General features: G+C 35.7%; 1 protein-coding gene across 1 annotated transcript in view; it reads left to right on the top strand.

Moving 5' to 3' along the window:
- Positions 1-20,088, top strand: part of LOC111056862 — a 219,462-nt gene extending 199,374 nt beyond the window's left edge. The window contains exons 5-7 of the mRNA XM_039440512.1: positions 15,489-15,744; positions 17,795-17,905; positions 19,524-20,088. Of these exons, the coding sequence (XP_039296446.1) occupies positions 15,489-15,744; positions 17,795-17,905; positions 19,524-19,813 (657 nt within the window). The 3' untranslated portion in view covers positions 19,814-20,088. The remainder of the gene's footprint in view (positions 1-15,488; positions 15,745-17,794; positions 17,906-19,523) is intronic.
- The last annotated feature ends 4,480 nt before the right edge of the window (positions 20,089-24,568 follow it).

The raw sequence follows: 24,568 nt of genomic DNA, 5'->3' as shown, positions 1-24,568 counted from the left end.
GATTTTCGTTCAATAATAATAATTAATTCCTATAATAAGTTGTTGAATACAACAAAATCATTTGGAAAAATGATTGAACAAATACAAGTGACTCGAAATAACTACGAAAACTCCATGAGTTGAAAACAAAGGAAAAATGTATCCAGTTTCCCATCCAAAAACATCCTAATCCGCGCCGACATCTGAACTCTGTAGTGGGAACATAAAACTGGCAGTCAGGGAGAATTAAAAAGCGGAAGGAATAAAATGCAATTCTAGGGGAACAAGGGACAACTGTTTGACAAGAGTGTCCAGGGAATAACAAGAGTGGAGGATGATGATGATGATGATGATGATGATGAAGAGTAGGAGGAGGAGTGGGAGGAGGAGGAAGAGGAGGAGGAGGATTAAGAGGTGGAATTGATGGAGTGGTTGTTAGTGGAGGAGACAGAGAAAGAGGAAGAGGAGTTGGACAAGGAGAAGGATGAGGAGGGGAATGATGAGGAGGAGGAGGAGGAGGAAGAGGAGGAGAATGAGGAGGAGGAGGAAGGAGGGTGTGAACCGTAATTTAATAAAGATCAAAATGAAAAGTGGTCAGAGATAAAACTGTCGCTTTGTGTTCCATGCTGGAGATGGTAAAGAGCAGAATTCCATCGTTCTTCTTGTTCTTCTTCCTCCCCTTTTTCTATTCTCCCTCATCTACTTCATTTTTACTTCTTCTTCTTTTAGACGTCCTTTTTTTCCTCTCTTAATGATCTGTACATTCTGTTTCAACAATACAGCGTCAATAAAAGCGATGTACTGTATCTGTTGCTACCTTAGACCAGTTATAGAATAGACACGTTGGGAAGTCTAGCCTCTGAAGCCAACATCTACTGCCAAATCCACCCATCTTGACGTCACAACCAAGCTAACAACAATGCATTGTTCAACAACAATGTAAGTTACACACCACAAACACTTACACAACAAACTGAAAAGTTTTCTAGAATTATTTCTTTACGATGCGTAACGTCACTGTTGTGATGTCAAGATGGGTGGATTTGGCAGTAGATGTTGGCTTCATCGACTTTCTATATGAATATACAATGAGCCGTGTCTATTCTATAACTGGTCTAAGGTTGCTACTCATCTTTATCTTTCACTTCCTCTTCCTATTCTTCTTCTTCTTAGTCTTCTTCTACTTCTTCTACTTCTTCGACTTCTTCTACTTCTTCTACTTCTTCTACTTCTTCTACTTCTTCTACTTCTTCTACTTCTTCTTCTTCTTCTTCTTCTACCACTTACTCTACTCTTCTCTTCCAAACTATTCTTTTAGCCTTTTTTCCTAATCCATCCATTTTTTGATCTACAACGTTATAAATTTTGTTCTGTTATCCTTTTCTAATCTTCACATGTTGTTCACAATAGGGGGTATTCACAATGTTGGAGTTAGCTGGCTAAGTCGAGCTATCCGCTATCTCCAGCTATTTGCTAAGTCTGTGTTAACTCAATGCTATAGTGGTACGTTAGAAAAAAATTAACAGACGAGATAGCAGATAGCGCAGGTTTGAGTCCACTAACTGTAGTAATCTCTGTTAAAACGGCAGTCATATGTTTATAATCTTACTTTTGAGATATAATAAACTTTAGTTACACAAATTATCCGCAAAGTTACACAAATTAAACTTAGTTACACAAATTATCCGCTTGGATCGCTACTGCAGTTAGCTAATAGCAGATGGTTCCAGATGGTTCACAATCCAGAGTTATCAAATGGCACTTTAGCTGGCTAAAACAACATTTTTAATACCCCCAATATATTATAAAATTTGAATTATATATTCAATTATTTATAAATCATGTTATATTCTAATATACAACATATAAATCAAGTTCTCTTTAGAAGAGAAGCCAATACGCTAAAAAGAGTGGATTATAGTTCTTTTCCCAGTGGATCTGAAAGTACATTGCTACACTCTTTAGAAGAGAACCCGATACGTTGAAAAGAGTAGAACATACACTACCTACTAAAAAGAGTAGAAAGATAAAAAGAGAGAGTGGGAGGTTGCTGCAGCTTTTTTAGATTCGTTTTTCAGGCAAAGCTGCTGAGGTTGGCTATAAAAGACTTTTATTACAGACGTCTCTTGCAATGGATGTCTTCATTCATCCACTAGGGGTACTGACTTTGTACTGATGTTTGCAAGTAACTGAGATGTGGAGAGAGATGTGAGTTAGATGGAGAAGAAGAGATTTGAGAGAGATAGAGATTGATTGATTGATTGATTGAGTACTTTATTTATGTAGATCACAATATATACTGGCTTATACACTAATATACAATAGCTTACAATACAGCAAAATTATAGATGAATTTACATAATATAGACTAAGAAAATAATTATTGAACTGTATATTATATGAAAAAGTAATTTGTAATATAATAACTATAGATAATTATATTGTTATGCATCTACATAGATGGAAGAGAGAGAGAGAGAGCGAGAGAAGAGATACAATGGTATCTAATTGAATAGAATAATTTGTCTTACCATGCAAAATCCAACCAGATCTAACCGAACAAATATAATGTTTACTTAGTCTATGCCTTTATTGGGGGCAGAGTTAGGACTCTATAGTGAGGTCCACGTTATAATGGCAGTGGATAAAGATAGGAGAATAGCGATGCTGATTCTCTGCATTAATTAATCATATTTCTACACTGACAAAAACATAATTGGCATCGTTGTGGACCTAGAAAAGGATAGTACCACCGGCTTTGTCGAATGATAGACAAGGATAGCAATTCCAAAGTTGAGCAAATACTGTCATTATAACGTGGACCTCACTATAGGTTCTCTTGCACTTGCAGAAATTTCACATAATATACAGAAATATTCTACCATGCAAGTGACTAAGTCACGTCCGCATGGAGGAGCATCAGAGAGACAGAAAAAAAAACTTCTCTCTGTTAAACAATCCTTGAGAGATTCAGATTCAGATTCAGATTCAGATTCCTTTATTCATGTGTTTAACAAAACATAATTCAACTTACGTTCTAGCGTTAAAAATAAATACCACAGTACCAGTAAAATGACATGGTGAATCATATTGAACTGAAGAGTCTACAATAATATTGAGCAAGAAAAGTGATGAAAAATGCAAAAGTTGAGGTACTACTGTAATGTTTTCACATGAAACGGTGAAGTTTGAACCTTAAGAAGTCCATTCTCAGAGAGGGGATCAAGGATACCCACCCCTTCAGCACTTAACCGTAAAAAAAAGAAAGTTGAAAATTTAAATGAAATATTATGTCGAAGCGAAAAAAATTAAGACTGAAAATATCGATAAGTAAAAACCAAATCATAGAAACTATGAATCATTTAGAATTAAATCAATTAACAGAGAAGGAGAAAGAGGGAGATGAATGGAAAGAATGACTGAGAAGAGTGGGGAATAGAAAGAGATAGAATGAAAAAAAGATAGAACGGGAAAGAGGTGCATTGGATTGCATTAGAGAGAGTTTTTACTTTCCTTGTCCTTTTCCAAGGAAACGTTGAAGGCTTCAATCCGTTAGCTGAAGAGTGTAGATCGATTTCTGAGTGTACGCTCAGATGGAGAAGGTTTATTTTAAAACAACTCGTTGCAGATGAACTAGAATTTTTACTTTCCTTGCTTTATCACCATAGGTAAGGAAAGTATTGCTTTCCGAAAAAAAATTAAGGTACCCCAATTTCAAAATTTCTATAAGTTTCAAGGTCCCCTGAGTCCAAGAAAGTGGTTTTAGGGTATTGGTCTCTATGTGTGTGTGTGTGTGTGTGTGTGTGTGTGTGTGTGTGTGTGTGTGTGTGTGTGTGTGTGTGTGTGTGTGTGTGTGTGTGTGTGTGTGTGTGTGTGTGTGTGTGTGTGTGTGTGTGTGTGTGTGTGTGTGTGTGTGTGTGTGTATGTGTGTGTGTGTGTATGAGTGTATGTGTGTGTGTGTATGAGTGTATGTGTGTCTGTGTACACGATCTCCCAATTAACGGAATGACTTGGAATTTGGAACTTGATGTCCTTACAATATATGGATCTGAGACGAACAATTTAATTAAATGCAATTCAAGATGGCGGCTAAAATCGCGAAAATGGTGTCAAAAACAGGGTTTTTCACGATTTTTTCGAAACAGCTCCAGCGATTTTGATCAAATTAATACCTGATATAGTCATTGATAAGCTCTATCAACTGCCACAAGTCCCATATCTGTAAAATATTCAGGAGCTCCTATCTATGCAAATTTTGATTTTAGATTCCCAATTATCAGGCTTCAGATACAATTTAAACCAAAAATTTCAAGTGGAAAAGATTGAGCATAAAAATCTCTACAATTAATGTTCAGTAACATTTTCAATGTTATAGTGTAGTTGTAAGTGAAAATAAGTTCGAAATTCGAGAAAATGTGATTATTCAAATGCATACTGTTGGCAACTGTTGATTCCATTGAATCATTCACTATGAAGAGATAGCAGATCTCGTGTGTATCCAGCGTTATTGTCCTGTCACCAGCTGGCTCAGATCTTTGAATAGTAGACTTGAGATGCGCGTGAACACTAGCGTCAGGTGATCAATTTTCATAACGGCAAGGAAAGTTTTGTGAGTGCGCCACACCAGATTTTTTCATTGAAAGATGTGTTTGAAATTAGAGTTTCTCAGCGTTCTCTCAAACTGATTTTAGATTAAGAATTAAGAGATAACGCAGAACATCAAGAACTGATGAAGAAGAAAGAATTAAAGAGAGGCAGTTGCAGCAAAAACTAAATAGAAAATTGAAGTTCTGGAGGACACAGTTTTGTGAGGAAAGACACAACTGATGAGACGAAAATTTAGAAATCTTTATAATCGATGAGAGGAAAGCGAATGATTAGAAGTGGATGTACATATTTTCATTGAGAGAAAAACATGAAGGATAAAATGATTCAGATCCTGAGAGAGATAGAAGATGGCAGTGAACCGAAGAAGAAGGAGAAGAAGGGAAAGAAGAAAAAGAAAGAGGAGAAGAAGAAGAAGAAGAGTGGAAAAAGAGGAACAGATACATCGCTTGTACCAGTATCGACGTTGTATCATTAGCGAAATAAGAGCTATCAGATGAATGTGATCTTTTGAACGTGAAAAACCACTGACTAAGGGAAAAAAGCGTGGAGAAGAAGAAGAAGAGGAAGACGAAGAAGAAGAAGAAGAAGAAAAGAAGAAAATGAAAGCGGAAAACCCAAACTAGCAAACTCCGTCAATTACAGTCTGTCTGAAACTGAAGAGTTTTCCCGACCGATTTTTCCTGTTTTTCTTTGCTCTCTCGTTTCTCTATTTGAGTTCCTAGCTACGAATATGTTTCAAAGAGGAAAACTCCCTGCCTTTAGCAAATTGGTCACTCCTTTGATCTGACTTCCTAGCTCTTTGATTTGCGTTGTTTGAAGGAAAAAAACTGAACTTTACTTATTATCACAGCAGCCATAATCCTATTTCTTTGACGTGGATAATATTGGCATGAGCCCTATAGTGAGATGCAGGTTATAAAGTCAGCACCTGATTATTATTGGTGTTGCTATCCTTGTCTGTCTGCAGACAAAGCAGATAGCTTTATCCTTTTCCAACTCCACACAGTAACTTGATTAGATCTTCATTTCTGATAGGTTTTCCTATAGATTTATCTAGTGGAATTTGAAATATTGTTTCCAATTGTATAAAAAATAAAGTTTAAAATTCTCTTTTATTATATGTTATTGTATTTTGATTAATAGTTTTATTTACTTATATATTAATCTTATGTAATCTTATTACATAATATGTAATCTATTTTTTTCTGTTCTTATGTAAATTTGTCTTCTTTTGTAAAGGGTTGTGTGGCAGAGAGGACCAGGAGTCCTAATTCCGCCCTAATAAAGGCATATAATCAATCAATCTCTCTCTCTCTCTCTCTTTAGGGTTGTGTGGTAGAGAGGACCAGGAGTCCTAATTCCACCCTAATAAAGGCATATAATCAATCAATCAATCACAGTCGCCAAATTATTTGTAAGCTATGAGAATAGTCATTTATGTATTAAGAGCGTGAAACGTGACTTTATCGCATGAGTCAATACAGTTACCACACGTGGGGGAGCGTAGTAATTTTGACGAGTGCGATAAAGAAGCTTTATGCTCGAATTACATACAAAATTTTTTCCACAACTGCAGTATTGAATTCCAATACAACATACAGTTTTTTTTTATAATTTATCCAATTATTTTGATAAATCAATGTAATAATAATAAAATGATTGAATTTTATCTCTCTCTCTCTCTCCAATGGCGCTACAGCCCAAATCGGGCTTTGGCCTCAAATAAACTTTGCCTCCAGCCATCTCTATCCATTGCTGCACCTTTCCATCTCTTCAAACGTAGCATTTCCCTAGCGTCCTTTGCCACTCTATCCTCCCATCGCTCTCTTGGTCTTCAAATCCAAAATTCAAGTCACTTCTTTTCCTGTATGTTTTCCTTTTATTCCGGTTACCAATCCGAGGCTCATTTAATTGTTTCTGAACAATTGAGTTTTTACGGGGATGGGGGGTCAGCCCATCGCCCAACCCCCAACCAGGAGGACCAGGTAGTTTTTTCGGGTTTCCTTCCCTAGCCTTTGGTAAACCAATACCAAACTACAAGGCAGCAGCATAAGGAAAAATAAAATAGAAAAGAAGAATTTTCCCAAGGTGGGGAGGACAGGATAGAGAAAGAGAGCAGTGCGCGACCGACAGGATGACAGATTGACACCTTACTGAAGCAAGGTGCCCCCATCATCCCTGTAGCCGCGCACTGCAAAAGAATGGCACAAAGCTAAGTCAATGGAAAGTGCCATTCTAGAAATAAAAGATCCAAGCATATAGAAGAAGAAGAAGGTTATAAGAAGAAGGGCTTTGAAAGTGGAGTTCCCTTTTAGTCGCCTCTTACGAACAAGCAGGGATTACTGTGGGTACAACTCTACTACCCCTACCACACTGGGGGGATTGAATTTTATGATTCTATCTAATCATAATAATTTATTTTTTAATGATATATTTTCATAATGAGTTAAAATAATTAACAAACAGTTTTTTTTATAATTTATCCAATTATTTTGATAAATCAATGTAATAATAATAAAATGATTGAATTTTATAATTCTATCTAATCATAATAATCTATTTTATAATGATATATTTTTAGAATAAGTTAGAATAATTAGTATTATCTCCAAAAAAAAATGGTAGGAACGTGAATTGAACCTGGGTCCCTCAGTGTGAGAGTCAACGCTCCAGCCATCTTCACCACAATGGCTGGTGAAAAAATAGGCGAAAAGATGTAACATGGAATTATTGGAATTGCATTTTTGTAAATGTAGCCTACTTCACATGTGCTTTGGTTAGCGAGCATAAAGTAAACAGCTGGCGAGCGTAAAGTAGGTTATCGCTCGCTTCTCACAAAACAGCTGTTTTATGATGAATTTTCGGCTCGTAAAGGTAGACGCACACAGATCGTCATCGGACGGATTGGACGATCAGATTTGATGCATTGTTTATCCGCATCGTATAGGTATGCACACTCTAATTGAAAACAATGCATCAAATCTAATTGTCTGATCCGTCCGATGCGTGCCGTCCGTCCGATAACGATGTGTATGCGTCTACCTTTACGAATCGAAAATTCATCATAAAACAGCTGTTTTGTGAGGAGCGAGCGATAACCTACTTTATGCTCGCCAGCTGTTTACTTTATGCTTGCTAACCAAAGCACATGCGCCTACCTAAGAAGAACTTTATGAGCGGTTGAAGAAAAAATTATATAATGCTCTAACTTAATACTAAATCTCAATCATGAGAATTTATTATCAAATCATGGAAAGTTGTATTTTCTTGTTGAGTATATGTAAATAATCTATAATAAAATAGAAGAAATAACTGGCTTATACACGTAGGGAAGGAAATTTACGAATGACGCATCATCACGTCTCAACTACTCAACTGATTTACTTGAAATATTTTGCATATAGAATCTCAATTCACCGAGGCCTATTACAAATGTTCATGGGCCTATTACAAATTCTACAAGATTCCAGTAGGTCAAATTTTCACTTTGTCAAGTTTTAGATTAGATTTGATTTCTAGTAAGTCAAGTTTTCAGTTTGTCAAGACTGTCAGTTTTTAAAGCCAAAACTTCAATCAGCCGCCTTTTTGGATACAAGTATCAAAGAACATTTTTATTGATGCCATCTTTCTTGTTTTATAAAGTCTTTCAAAATGATGTACCACACAATAGGTGTTTACATTTAAAATATTCAAGTTACAACCCCAAAGTCACCCCCTCAGTTGCACGTCAAAAGGTAGAGTATTTGACCAATAACTTATCCTGAAAGTGACAATATTATATCTACAACAGTCTCCAAATTATTGAAGGGTTACCATATATATGACTCACTCTATATACATACCTATAATATAATAAAGGAAAGAACTGGCTTATACAGGTAGGGGATAGGAAATTCACGAATGACGCATCATCACGTCTCAACTACTCAACTCATTAACTTCACATTTTGCATATACATTCTTAATTTACCAAGGTTGGTTGTAGGCCTATTTACAATTCTCCAAGATTCCAGCATGTCGAATTTTCACTTTGTCAAATTTTGAATTAGATTTGATTCCCAGTTAGTCAAGTTTTCAGTATGTCAATTTTTGAATCAGTTTTGATTAACGAATTCCATACTTGCAATAGCCTTCTCATTATGTAATCTATATATATTACATCACGTCTCAACTACTCAACTGATTAACTTGACATTTTGCATATACATTCTTAATTTACCGAGGAGGTTTATATTATAAATTATATATAATCTATAATATAATAAAGGGAAGAACTGGCTTATACAGGTAGGGGATGGGAAATTCAAGAATGACGCATCATCACGTCTCAACTACTCAACTCATTAACTTCACATTTTGCATATACATTCTTAATTTACCAAGGATAGTTATAGGCCCATTTTAAATTATAATTATTATTTAACGAAAATCCTAAATAAATGCTGTAAATTTATTTATTTTAAATTCTCCAAGACTCCAGTAGTAGGGAAAATTTTCACTTTGTCAAATTTTGAATTAGATTTGATTTCCAGTAAGTCAAGTTTTGAATCAGATTTGATAAACGAATTATTCGATACTTGAAATAGCCTTCTCATATGTGATCTACATATATTTCTCACAGATTATAATACATATCTATATAGTAGCCTACTCATATAATTATATGAAATTCCACTTGAGAGAATGTTCCACATTGAGATTTACTCTGTATTGGCAGCATAGGTTGTATGGGGGGCATAGATGTTATTAGATGAGGAATGCTGACAAATTCGAGTGAATTTGACTGGAACATGTTTGCTTTGAGGCGCACTAAATAGCTATTTGGGTCTCGCATCTTCAACTTTAATTAAGGATGGCACAGACAGTATGGGAGCTGCTAATACCTCAATCTCTGGCATTCATCTTCTCTTACTCTCTCTGTTTACTCTCTCTCTCTCTCTCTCTCTCTCTCTCTCTCTCTCTCTCTCTCTCTCTCTCTCTCTCTCTCTCTCTCTCTCTCTCTCTCTCTCTCTCTCTCTCTGTAATCTACATAAATAAAGTACTCAATCAATCAATCAATCAATCTCTCTCTCTCTTGTTTTGATAATTATTATACTTTGTAAAATCTTTATTTTTAGGGTTGTTTTGTATGCATGTGTGAGTGAATGGCAACTTGATTAGATCATCATTTCTGATAGGTTTTCCTATAGATTTATCTAGTGGAATCTGAAATATTGTTTCCAATTGTATAAATAAATAAAGTTTAAAATTCTCTTCTATTATATGTTATTGTATTTTGATTAATAGTTTTATTTACTTATATATTAATCTTATGTAATCTTATTACATAATATGTAATCTATTTTTTGCTGTTCTTATGTAAATTTGTCTTCTTTTGTAAAGGGTTGTGTGGCAGAGAGGACCAGGAGTCCTAATTCCGCCCTAATAAAGGCATATAATCAATCACTCTCTCTCCCGGTCGTGTGTTGATGGGAAGGATATTATTTTATATCCTTCTTAGAGAATCGACAATTATTTGTTGAAGCACAACGCCGACTTATGAAGTTACATCCCATTATTATATTATCGTTATTCTAATATTACATTCTATATTTTTTCCCATTGATTGATTAAGTATCTATACCTTGTGAAATTCTTTGAATAACTAGCATTACCGTCATTCAATATAAATTAGTGTATAAGCCAGTAAATATTATAACATACATAAAGAAAGAGATCTAATCTAGACTCTCTCTCTCTCCTGGTCGAGTGTTGATGGGTAAAATATTATCTGATATCCTTTTCAGAGAATCGACAATTATTTGTTGGAACACCTCCGAATCATGAAGTTACATCTCAATATTATATTATCGTTATTCTAATTGCATTCAATCTTTATTCTCATTGATTAATTATCTATACTTTGTACAATTCGTTGAATAATTAGCATTACCGTCATTTAATGTGAATAAGTGTATAAACCAGTAATGAATATTGTAACATACAGTACATAAATAAAGAACTCTAATCTAATCACTCTCTCTTTATATCGCTAGAACGTAAGTTAAATTTTGTTTTGTTAAACACATGAATAGAGGAGTCTGAATCTGAATCTGAATCACTCTCTCTCTCTCTGTTTCTATCAGGTCTATCGAGAGCCGAGCGAGCTTCAACCTGACTTTAAAAAAACATATTTTGGAACAAATGACTGAAACTGTCCGGCCCTAGAACGATCACATGACAACCATCCCTCACCCATTCCACCAATATAAACCTTTAAACCATCTTATAGAACGAATTATATATATATATATTATATAAACTCATGTTATTTCAATTATCCACTGCATACTGCTGTATATTACTGAAATTTGATAACCCTGATCTACTTTCAGCCTACTTCATTTTATTAATCAATTATTTGATCTTATCTACCTATATAATTATTTTACTTTATCAATTTTCTGTTTTTTTTCCTCTTCAATATTCATATTGATTAATACTTTTACAATATTTCCATTAATAAATAAACCCTTAGTTTAAATAACGAAATTAACGTTTTGGTAGAGAGTTAGTGGGGAGGATATTTTTAATATTCTTCCCAAAGAATGGACATTGATATGTCCAAAGCTCCGCCAATTTATGTAGATGCATAACAATATGATTATTATCTATAGTTATTATATTACAAATTGCTTTTTCATATCATATACAGTTCAATAGTTATTTTCTTAGTCTATATTATGTAAATTCATCTATAATTTTGCTGTATTGTAAGCTATTGTATATAAGTGTATAAGCCAGTATATATTGTAATCTACATAAATAAATTACTCAATCAATCAATCTCTCTCTCTCTCTTTTATTCTTTCATCTTTCTCTATTTCTCTCTCACCCTCTCCTCATTTCTGAGATCTCATCAAATCATAAAATTGTAATACCGGAATGTTGAGGAACAAAATAATAATCTTCAAATGCGACCTTTTGAGGAAATAGGTGTTATTTACTTATACTTTTTATCACCGCTTTCTTCTTCTCTATGTCCTTTTATTTCAGCTTCGTGTTTCATGTCCTGTCTTCCTCTTCCTCATCCTTCTCATCCTCCTCCTACTCCTCCTTATTCTTCTTCTTCTCCTCCTTCATCATCATTTTTGGTAACTTATGTTTTCCTCTTGAAATATTTTTTCACTATCAATTTTACTTTCTCCTGCTTCCATTCTACCTCCTTCTCTTCTCGTTCCACCTCCTCCTCCTTCTCCTCCTTTTCCTCCTTCTCCTCCTTTTCCTTCTCCTCCTCCTCATCCTACCACTCCTTCACCATCTTCTTCTGAATTTAGTGCGTAGATTGAGATGGTGATTGAGTGGCTGGCTTGACATATCCATCTCACTTGATGGGCGTACAACACAGTAAATAATTTTTCTTCCCTCCTCCTCCTCTTCTTCTAACTCCTCCTCATCCTCCTCCACTACCTCATTCCCCTCCTTCTCCATCTCAACCTCTTCATCTCCTCCTCCACCTCCTCTTCTTACACCTCCTTCTCAACCATCCTTCAACTGCACCTTCTTATCCTGCTTCACTTCCTCCCAATATCTACTCTTTCTCCTCCTCTTCCTCCTACTCCTCCTCCTCCTCTTCTTACACCTCCTTCTCAACCACTTCCTCCCCTCATCCTCCTACTTCAGCTCTTTCTCAACTTCCACCTCATTTTCCTCCTCCTTCTCCTCTTTCACCCTATCAACCTCATTCTGAACCATCTCTCATCATCACCTCCTCCTCCTCCTCCATTTTCTCCCCAACCACTTTCTCCTCTTCCTCCTCCTCCTCCTCCATTTTCTCCCCAACCACTTTCTCCTCTTCCTCCTCCTCGTGCTTCTCTCTTTTTTCCTCATCCTTCTTCTCCTCATTCTCCCTCCTCCTTCTCCTCTTCTTCCTCAACTTTCACCTCCTTCTCACTCTATATCATCCTCCTCCTCCTTCTTCTCCTCCTCCTCCTTCTTCTCCTCCTCCTCCTTCTTCTTCTCCTCCTCCTCTTCCTCTAAAACATTTTCAGCACCTTCCACAGCTAAAGTCCGACATTCATCTCAGTGGGATGGAAATGGAAAATGCATCATTTTTCATGGCAACACTGTGCTCAGGCTAGCAGATGGTTTTCCTCTTAACAGGCAGCTGGAAAATTTCGGAAAATTTTCAGCGAGGGTTTGATGGTTTGTGTGTAGCAGGGGAAGGAGTAGCAGTTAATAGGAGGAGGAGGAGGAGGAGGAGGAGGAGGAGTAGTGAGCAGAACAAGAAGAAGAGGAGAGAGTTTGGAAGTAGCCCATATCAATTTATTCCAAAAAAGCTCACGTTGCAAAAAAACAACAAAACTAATTATCTAGTACGTGTTAAATGTATTACTATTCTTGAAATATTTCAAAAATATATTATATTGATTATTATTCCTCTAGGAATATGTAGAAACAGTGTTGGCCTATTATTATCCAGGAAATAGAATTTTCAATCGAATTAGTTGTCAAATCGTTTGTAAGCTATCGAAAGCTGGCTCGTTTGATTACTCAGCTGGCCATCTCAAAGATCGTGAGAGCTTCTATTATGAATTGGAACGAAATCATTCTCTAGTCATTCAGATAAAATAATACCGTAAACAAACAAATACATCTCAAAAAGCAATCACAACATTGCTTTCTAATATCTAATTTGTGTACTGTCGGACTATTCTCGTGCGTTGACTATAGTTCACAATATGTTTTGTCATTTCAAACTTATCCTTATTTTATACTTCAATGATACACCAATACACCATACACAATACGTTAGAAAGACATTGAAGAATTATCGTAGAATGCATAAGTCAATATAGTAAATCAAGTTTCCAAAAAATGTTTATACACGTTCAATATACGGAAGGCATGAGACCCGGAAAACCTAGAAATAAGAGAGCAGTAGAAGGGGAATCAACGGGAAAAAAGAAGGCGAAAAGAAAGAGGAGGAGAAGGAGTGGCAAGAGAAGGGGGAAAAAAGGAGGAGGAAGAGGTGAAGAAGATGGAGGCGGAGGAGGTGGAGAAGGTAGAGATGATGAGAGATGGTTCAGAATGAGGTGGATAGGGTGAAGAAGGAGGAGATGAAGGAGGAGGAAGAGATGAAGGAAGAGGAAGTGGTGAAGAAGATGGAGGAGGAGGAGAAGGAGGAGGAGGAGGAGGAGGAGGAGGAGGAGGAGGAGAAGGAGGAGGAGAAGGAGGAGAGCATGAAAAACGATTGGACAAGTTGACAAATGGTTTGAGGCGTTGGAGTAACACTTCACTGTTCGAAAGGAATAAGTTTCATCGATGTGACACTTACTTATAGACAGGTTCAGGCTGCTATTCGAGAAAGAGAAGGAGAAGAAGATGAGGAAGAGTGAAAAAACTTGGTGAGGTAGAATAAGGAGGGGAAGGAGAAGAAGAGGAAAGAGAGTGAGGAAACATGGTAAGGTGGAATAAGGAGGTGACGAAGATGATGAAGAAGAGTGAAGAAGAAAGAGGTGGAATAAGGACTAGAAGGATGAGAAGAAGAAGATGGAGAAGAGTGGAAAAAGAGGTGGAACAAGGAGGTAAAGAAGAAGATGAAGAGTGAGAGGACATGTTGAGGTAGAAATCAGGAGGAGACGAAGAAGAAGAAGATAGGAAAAAGTGGTAAAGAAAGAGGTTGAATAATGAGTAGAAGGAGAAGAGGAAGAAGATAAAGGAGAGTGTAAAAGAGAGGGGTGGAACAAGGAGGTGAAGGAGGAGGAGAAGAAAATAGTGAGAAAACATGGTGATGTAGAATTGGGTGGTGACGAAGAAGAAGATAAAGAAGAGTGAAGAGGAAGAGGTGGTATAAGGAATAGAGGGAGGAGAAGAAGAAGAACAAGATGAAGAAGAGTGAAAAAGAAAGAGGTGGAACAAGAAGGTGGAGGAGGAGAAGAAGAAAAATAGTGAGAAAACATGGTGAGGTAGAATCAGGAGGTGACGAAGAAGAAGATAAATAAGAGTGAAGAGAAAGGGGTGGAATAAAGAGTGGAGGGAGGAGAAGACGAAAAACAAGATAAAGAAGAGTAGAGAAGGAAGAGGTGGAACAAAGAGGTGAAGGATAAGAAGGAGATGAAGAGTGAGAGGACATGGTGAGGTAGAATTAGGAGGTGAAGGAGAAGAAGAAAAAGAAGATGAAGAAGAGTGAAAAAGAAAGAGGTGAAAGAGGTGAAATAAGGAGAGGAATAAAAAGTTAAAGAAGAGTGAAAAAGAGAGAAGTGGAACAAGGAAGTCAAGGAGAAGAAGGAGATGGAGAGTGAGAGGACATTGTGAGGTAGAATTAGAAGGTGAAGGAGAAGAAGAAGAAGAAGAAGGAGAAGATGAAGAGTGAGAGGACATGGTGAGGTAGAATTAGGAGGTGTAGGAGACAAAGAAGATAATGAAATAGTGAGAAAAATGGTGAGACTGAATACGAAGGAAAAAGAGAAGAAGATGAAGATGAAGAAAAATGAAAAAATACGGTGAGGTGAAATTAGGAGGAGAAGGTGAAGAAGAAGATAAAGAAGAGTGGGATGACAAGGAGAGGAAGAATGAGAAGGAGAAGGACATAGGAAAAAAAAGGAATGAAAAAACAAAAGGGATTGCAGTGGATTTAGAAAACATGTCATAGTAGGATCGCCTGTTCCTGAATGATCTGTGTACAACAGATAAAGATATACAGTAAATGATTAATTTCCTTTTTCTTTTAGTTTCAACAACAATGATCCAAAAGAAACAGATATATGCATAGTTTTTAATGCTCTGTGTAGAACAGATGAAAGGATAACTAATAAACTTATCTATTTGCTCCAGCTTCAACAACAACCATATAAGAACAACATCACATAGATTCATAATCAAATAATATTATAAATAATCAATTTCTATTTTTGTTCCAGCTACAACAACACCGCACCTCCGTCTCCAAGTTCACCATGATGGACCCCCCTGTCTTCGCCTCTGTGCCCCCCACCTACCGCACCTTGGCAGCCAACAACCGTCCGCGACAAAACTCTGTGTTTGTTGGAGCCAGTTTGAACCAGTTGCCAACTAATCCGCCCCGCAAGACCAAATCTGCCATGGATATTCAGTCACTGGTTCTCAATGAACAGAGCTGTTCAGCTAGTGGGAGTATTATCAGTAATAGTGGTGCTGGTGAGTATATAAAATAGCTGATTTGAGTTAGTTTTATAAGAACCAGTTTAAACCAGTTGCCAACTAATCTGCCCCGCATGACCAAATCTACTGCTATGGATATCCAGTCACTGGTTGTAAATAAACAGAGCTGTTCTGCTAGTGGGAGTATTATCAGTAATAGTGGTGTTGGTGAGTATATAAAATAGCTGATTTGAGTTAGTTTTATAAGAACCAGTTTAAACCAGTTGCCAACTAATCTGCCCCGCACAACCAAATCTGCTATGAATATCCAGTCACTGGTTCTAAATGAACAGAGCTGTTCTGCCAGTGGAAGTATTATAAGTAATAGTGGTGCTGGTGAGTATATAAAATAGCTAGTTTAGGTTGGGTTAGTTTTGTAAGAACCAGTTTAAACCAGTTGTCAACTTATATGCCCCGCACACCCAAATCTGCCATGGATATCCAGTCATTAGTTCTAAATGAACAGAGCTGTTCTGCTGGTGAGAGTATTATCAGTAATAGTTGTGTGGGTGAGTATATAAAAAAAGCTAGTTTACGTTATAGATTAGTTTCATAAGAACCAGTTCAAACCAGTTGCCAACTAATCTGCCCCACAAGACCAAATCTGCTATGGATATCCAGTCATTGGTTCTCAATGAACAGAGCTGTTCTGCCAGTGTATAATCAGTAATAGTTGTGCTGGTGAGTCTAATGAAATAGCTACTTTAGATTGGGTCAGTTTTGTAAGAACCAGTTTGAACCAGTTGCCAACAAATCTACCAAGGGAGACCAAATCTGATATCTATATCCAGTCATTGGTTCTCAATGAACAGAGCTGTTCTGCTAGTGCGAGTATAATCAGTAATAGTTGTGCTGGTGAGTCTGATAAAATAGATACTTTAGATTGTGTCAGTTTTGTAAGAACCAGTTCAAACCAGTTGCCAACTAATCCACCAAGGAAGTGACCAAAGCTGCAATCGTTGGTTCTGAATGAACAAGGCTGATTAGATAGCAGGAATATTAACAGTAATAGTGGTGCTGGAGAGTAATTTGAAAACTACCTGGAATATCTTTGAAGATCATCGAAGATAATACAGAACTAAGAAACCAATTCAAGGCAATTAGAACATTGAAAAAAAGCACCTCAACAAAGCGTTCTTGTGGATGCCCATCCTATCCCAAATTTGAACCAACTTGTTATAACATAACTTCTGAGATGAGACACTGAATACATTCAAACCAATATTTATCAGATATCATATGACGAATTTGATCAGGGAGGCTGGAAAATAATTCTCAAAAAGCTTCTTTCCAAGTGATCTTTGTATGATCACCATTAAATGAAGGATTCCAAATCAAAATCATATTAATTCTATTTCCAATTTCAATACAGTGTTTAATTGACAATACATTCCCCTGAAAATTACTTCTCTGATATGGAAGAAGTATGTGTTAAGATGAGGACGCAAAACCAACTACAATGAGTACAGTACAAGTGAAAAATAAGTTGACTTTTTAAAGTGGTAGTTAACACATATTATAGGTTAAATGAAAAAAGACTAAGAAATTGTCAAAAAACCACTGATTTATTGATAATTAGAAAGACCGGTTTCGGTTATTACACCATTGTCAATCTCTGATAAATACAGTTTATCAGAGATTGACAATGGTGTAATGACCGAAACCGGTCTTTCTAATTATCAATAAATCAGTGGTTTTTTGACAATTTCTTAGTCTTTTTTCATTCAATATGAATAATTACCACAATATCAACTTCTCAACTACACAAAAAACATATTATAGGGCTGGAAACAGCCCAAGATCTACTTCACGACTGCAGGATTCATTGGAGATCCCACACGAACCAAAAAACCACCCCGCCACCACAAAACCCTGATAACATGGTATTTGTATGATCACAATTGAATGAAGAATAATATAGTCGCAACTATGCACAATAATATTGAAGATTCAGACAATTCTGTTCAAAATTTGATTGCATCAATAGAAGCTACTACCACCACTATACCAATCATAAGTCTGGACTGAAATTGATTTTTCTCCTCAGGTCTGGGCATGAAACAGTCGCTGAGTCCTCAGGACCGACGCACCTCAGTCAGTGGTTTCCTCAGGAGACCATCCTGCTCTACAGGCCTACTTCTCTCGCCATCAATAACAGGTAATAATTGGCAGGAATAAGTGATGATGATACATCAAATGTTCATTTCATACCCCCTACATGTAAAAGCCAATCCCTTTCTTAATAATATCAAAGACTAGAGGTAGGAAACCCGTGCTCCGCAAGGGTCTACTCAGAAACTTGTCAATCTAAGAACATGACCTTCTGGAGGTCTTGAAGAATTTGAAATGGGCCTATAACCATCCTCGGCAAATAAAGAACCCATATGTAAAATTTCAAGTTAATCAGTTCATTAGTTCGAATGTAGTCTATATAAACATTTAAAAAAATCAGGATGAAGAAATAATTAGGATAAGCTACTAGTAGGTAACTCGTGCTCCCCAATGGTCTTTCTTAAACTTGACAAACTGAAAACTTGACCGAACAGAATCTTGAAGAATTTAAAATATGCTCATATCCATCCTCGGTTAGTTAAGAATCTATATACACATTTTCAAGTTAATGAGTTGAGTAATTGAGACGTGATGATGCGTCATTCGTGATTTTCCGATATATAATAAAGGGAAGAGCTGGCTTATACACGCACGGGATAGTAAAATCACAAATGACGCAACATCATGTCTCAACTACTAAACTGATTAACTTGAAAATGTGTATATAGATTGTTAACTAACCAAGGGTGGATATAAGCATATTTTTAATTCTTCAAGAGTTTAGTTACAGTGGTCGCCAAACAGTCGATCGCGAGCTACCGGTAGCTCGTGGGGTAGTTTTTGGTAGCTCACAGAAATGCTCGTGCAAAAGAATGTCGTCCAGTTTGAATATAAAAACTTTTCCAGTCTAAAGAACATCAATGATGAGAAAAATCCTCCACAGCACCGCAGCAATAATCAAGAATACGTTACAATTCTCTCAGACTTGAGACAACAGTTTGATCAACGATTTCAAGATTTTAAAAGCATATCAAATATGGTACAATTCATCAACTCTCTTTTGTAGAGATCTATGCCGAAGATTTTGCAGCTTGTGATGTACAACATTTTGGTGGAGATCAGGCTTCAGTCGAAACTCAATTTGTGGATTTTCAAAATGATCTGTCTCTCAGATCACTTTCTACAACTGGAAAAATTTGGCCTCAAGTCCCCAAAGAATAATATCCAACTATTATTCAAGTTGAATTGAGGTTGAAAGCTATGTTCAGCTCTACCTATTTGTGTGAAGCATCTTTTTCAAGTATGAAATTCATAAAAAATCGATGTAGGAACTGATGAACATTTGGATAACTGCATCAGAATGGCGGCTACAACATACACTCTAAACATCAAGAAAATACTTGATGTCCAAAAAGAGTTCCACTGCTTTCATTGGAATGTACATTTCAACTTTTGTTATACTTTTTGCTTTGAGATAAGTAGATTTCAACACTGGAAATGCATCTTTATAGGCAATTAAAGATACTTTCTTCAGTCTAATATTCCTTGGTAGCTCACTAGAAGTTTTATAAATGCTATTCTAGCTCATAGGCTCATAAGTTTGGCGACCATTGGTTTAGTAGGTCAAGTTTTAAGTTTGTCAAGACCTTGTGGAGGACGGGGTACCTGCTAATTGTTAATAACATAAAATTCTCTAGTTTTTAGTATTTTTTCTGATTTTTCAGGCAGAAGAAACTCAGCCATCAGCGACTTCCTGCCTCTGAAGGACCGTCTTCAACCCCATTACCATACCGACTTCCTCACTCCCCTACCCTCCTGCTCTCACTTGAGCCCCGGCTACTCCGGACTTCCAGGTATGTCCGGACTCTCCACTAGTCCGGGCAACCGTCGGATGTCAATGTGTGCCGTCGACCATCACTCCAGGGAGCGGCGCCCATCTTTCAACAATGTGCTAGCTCAGGTCACAGCTGAGAGGCGACCTAGCAGTAGTATGCTCAGGATTAGCAATGTTTAGTTAAGGGAACATTAATGAGGACTAAGTGAATTAGTAGAGAAAATTTAAGAAATATGTGAGAAAGTCAAGGGGAAATTGATAGAAACTATTTGAGAAATGGCAAAGGAAAGTTAGTGAAGCCGATGAGAGATGGATGAGTGGAGGCTTAGTAGATATGCTCAGGGTTAGTAATGGCATAGAGAAACGATAGCATGAGTAGATATCCCATGGTATAGGGCGTTTATGTCGCAACTTTTACTGTTATCCCAAGCTGACAGTTCACGTAGTTATTTCCTATGCAGCTGTGTGACGCTGGTAGTCTCTCAAATTGTGCCGTTCATACACTATTACTCCAACAAAACAGTAAAAATCGACTACAAATGACAATAATCGACTTTTTGTGTAGTTGAGAAGTTGATATTGTGGTAATTATTCATATTGAATGAAAAAGACTAGGAAATTGTCAAAAAACCACTGATTTATTGATAATTGGAAAGACCGGTTTCGGTTATTAATCGGTTATTATTTCGGTGTAATAACCGAAACTGGTCTTTCCAATTATCAATAAATCAGTGGTTTTTTGACAATTTCCTAGTCTTTTTCATTCAACAATAATCGACAGTAATCGGCTTGAGATAACAGTAAAAGTTGCGACATAAATTCCCTATACTATGGGATATCTGCTTACGCTATTGTTTCTCTATGGTAATGGTTAGGGAAGATAAGTCTCAATAGAGACAATGTGAAGAAATGAATGAAGAATATTAAAAGGTGAGGGACTTGTCGAGTACTATGTGCAAGAAATAAATGGGGATCTATAATGTGGGCCTATGTGAGAAAGTGATACAGAATCTTGAAGCTTTCTCAATCCAAGAGAAGCTGCAGATTCAAACATCCTAATTCAAGTGAATGAAGACTATGTATTAAAAGGTGAGGGATTTGCCGAGTACTATGTGAAAGAAATAAGTGCAGATTTATAATGTGGGCCTATGTGAGAGAGTGATAAACACTATCAAAGCTTCCTTATCCAGTATAAGGTGCTGATTCGAACGTCCTGATTCGTATATCCCAGCATTGAACCCAGGTGTTAACATGAGAATGAATGAATCAACAGTTTTAGGTGGGGGTCCAAACCACTGGCAGGCTATTTTTAAGCTCATAATTTGAATGAAGCTTGTCTCAAGCATAATTCAAACTAGTAACAAAACCAATTTTGAACATTGACGACTTGCAATTGAAAATTATTCCTCCAACATTATTCTCACTAGGTGGTTTTCGACTGTGAATAATGGATATGAATATATGCACAAAGTTTCAGCTACTAGTTGATATACGAATATGTTGATAGAAATCTTGATTTAATGTGAATCTTAGAAAATTAATGATTGCTCTATAATATAGATTATAGCATAGAGAAACAATAGCATAAGTAGATATCCAACTTTTACTGTTATCTCAAGCTGATAGTCCACGTAGTTCTTTCCTGTGAAGCTTTATGACGCCGGTAGTCTCTCTTATTGTGCCGTTCATACACTCTTACCCGATCAAAATAGTAAAAATCGACAATAATCGACAGTAATCGGCTCGAGATAACAGTAAAAGTCGCGACATAAACGCCCTATACCATGGTATATCTACTTACGATATTCTTTCTCTATGATTATAGTCTATCCATCCCAATACTTCTATAGCATAAAACCTGATATAAATATGATTATCACTCTAGAAATGTTGAAAATTAATATGCATGTGATGATATGAGATAAAAATCATAGAAATGTGATTTAAGTTTAGAACAAGATGAGAAATAATTATTGTATAAGAGGAATACCTAAAATATAATAAATGTTTAACGGTCGAGCACTGCTATTGGTGGAAGCCTTCACCTATCAAAGCGATCGCTTGCGATTGGCCTAGAAACCATCTTTAACAGATTGGGAGTTTGAAATTTGTGAGTAAAAATGTTAGTAAAAAAATTCTAAAAAAAATTCAAGTTAGTAGCTTGTTATTGTATTTCCTTATCCCTTCAGTTTTCCATGTTTTTGTAACAATTTTCTATTGTTTTTTTTTTTGAATATTTACTTCACAACATGTAACTATTCAATAATGTATTCATTGCTGTTTGAATCGCCGCCATTTTGTGATGTTTTTCTGAATCGCTAATTGGGGAGGGGCTTGTCTAGGCCAATCACAGACGTTCACCTTCATAGGTCACGGCTTCCTCCAATAGCAGTGCTCAACCATTGATTCAAATGGTAGTTGTAGTAGTTTTAGTTTATCAGAGATTGATAATGGTGTTACAACTGAAAATGGTATCTCGTTTTTTGATAAGATAGTCTATTCTTAGACAACATCCAGTCTTTTTATTCAATATCGGCATAGAGAAACAATATCGTAAGTAGATATACCATGGTATAGGGCGTTTATGTCGCAACTTTTATTGTTATCTCAAGCCGATTACTGTCGATTATTGTCAATTTTTACTGTTTTGTTGGGGTGATAGTGTATGAACGGCACAATTTGAGAGACTACCCATAGCGTCATAAAGCTTCAAGGGAAAGAATTACGTGACTATCAGCTTGAGATAACAGTAAAAGTTGCGACATAAACGCCCTATACCATGGGATATCTACTTATGCTATCGTTTCTCTATGATATCGGTGTATGTCAAACAAATCTTTCAGTTGAGTTTATTATGAGAAATTTGGTATCAAATCAATTTTGTATACTTCGGACATGCTATTCCCAATACTAAATATATATTTAAAGCACATTCAAAATGTCCTAATTATACAAAAAATCTGATAACTATAAATTAATAATGTTCTCTTATGTATATATTTTTGTATAGATACTATTCTATGATGTATTATAGAATTTTTCAAGAATCAAATATATACGGGGTGATTCTGAATTATGGTAAAATAATTTCATACGTGATAGTAGAGGTAAAAATAAGAAAAAAGTTCTCATAAACATATATCCATAAACGCTTCATTAGCGAGCTATACAGGGTGAAAGATTTCGCCAGGAATTCAGTTCCTCTGGTAAAATACACCGATGCTGAATTGTTATAGTGTAATGTACTACATAAGAATACATTTTATTTAAATTCAGTTTACACAGCTTACATAATTCTTTTCAGAATTGAATTCTCCACAATTTCTATTGCGAAAAATTATTTGTTTACTGGTCATTAAAGAAAGTTATTGGGCATCAAACGTAGAAGTCTGTGTTTTTCTATTTAGATTTTTTGCATATTTCAACTTTTTTCTCAAAAACTACTCACACTACAGTTTCAGACTAGTTTTATTCAATTTTTCAGATATTTTTCCATATGAGATCAGCATAATTTTTTCAAAAACTAGTCCCCAAACAATTCAGCATCGGTGTATTTCACCAGAGGAACTGAACTCCGGGCGAAATCTTTCACTCTGTATAGCTCGCTAATGAAGCCGTTATGGATATATGTTTATAAGAAATTTTCTCTTATTTTTACCTCTACTATCACGTATTGAATTATTTTACCATAACTAAGAATCACTCTGTATATTTCAAGCACATTCAAAATGTCCTCATTATACAAAAAATCCGATAACTATAGATGAATAATGTTCTCTTATGTATATATTTTTGTATAGATACTATTCTATGATGTATTATATAATGTTTCAAGAATCAAATATATATTGATTAGAAGGATTATGGACGAGATAGTGTATATAGTTGATAATCTAAGATGGATTAAAAATGCATGTAAATTCTAAATTAAGAACCTCTCAATTGATACCTCTAGAAACTTGAAAGGAAAGATACTTATCTGAAATATCAATGAATGTTCTATATTTATATCTATACAGATTTAAAATGTATATAAATAGATACAAGTATATATATATATATATATATATATATATATATATATATATATATATATATATATACTTTATTAGTGATACAATGTCTACTAGAGTTTATTTTCGGCAATTGAAGATTTGAAATCAAAGTATAGAAAGTTATTCAAACGTATGTGACTGAGACCCATTTGCACAGAAGCCAGTCAAATTTCAACCGTGAATAATTTCATGAGAACCAAACAGAGAAGGCCTTTTTGAAAAGACGGTTTCTCTGATTGGTTCTCGTGGAATTGATCATGATTAAAATTTAACCGGCTTTTGTGCAACCGGCACTCAAACTCTTTAGTATAACAAAATAAAGATCCTAACAAAACTATACTAAGAATATCTAAGATATTTTTATATAAATCCTATCCTACTAGATTTAGGCCTAATCTCTTTGTTTCTAGTCATGTAGTTGAAAATTAAAAACTAGTTAAAACTTCTTCATAAACGAAGAGTTTAATGTAAGGTAACACCAGAGATTTAAGATATTTTGAAAAAAAAAACATCCTATAAATAATTTATCTTGAATAAATTCTTGTAAAGTGTGTCTTGAACTAGTTAGTAAATAATGTAATATATATTATTATTGACAAAAATAAATTATTGTATTGTTAGATTTTAATTATATTGGTTGATATTGTCCTACTATGTACTGGCTGTATGGTAGCCTATTAAGTAATACATTTTCTGTATGTTTGATTGTATTTTTTAACTTCAAATCTAGTCTATCTGTTGTGAAACTATAATTAAAAATTGTATTCATACTGATGGTTTGTTTTATTATGTTCCAATTCACAATAAATTGCCGATTCTCCGCCTTGCCACTGTCTCTTATAGAGGATAGCCGATATCAGTATAACTGATGCAACAGTAA

This window comes from Nilaparvata lugens, chromosome 14 (assembly GCF_014356525.2).
Source record: "Nilaparvata lugens isolate BPH chromosome 14, ASM1435652v1, whole genome shotgun sequence".
Classification (NCBI taxonomy): Eukaryota; Metazoa; Arthropoda; class Insecta; order Hemiptera; family Delphacidae; genus Nilaparvata; species Nilaparvata lugens.
This window is presented reverse-complemented; position numbering and strand designations above follow the sequence as displayed.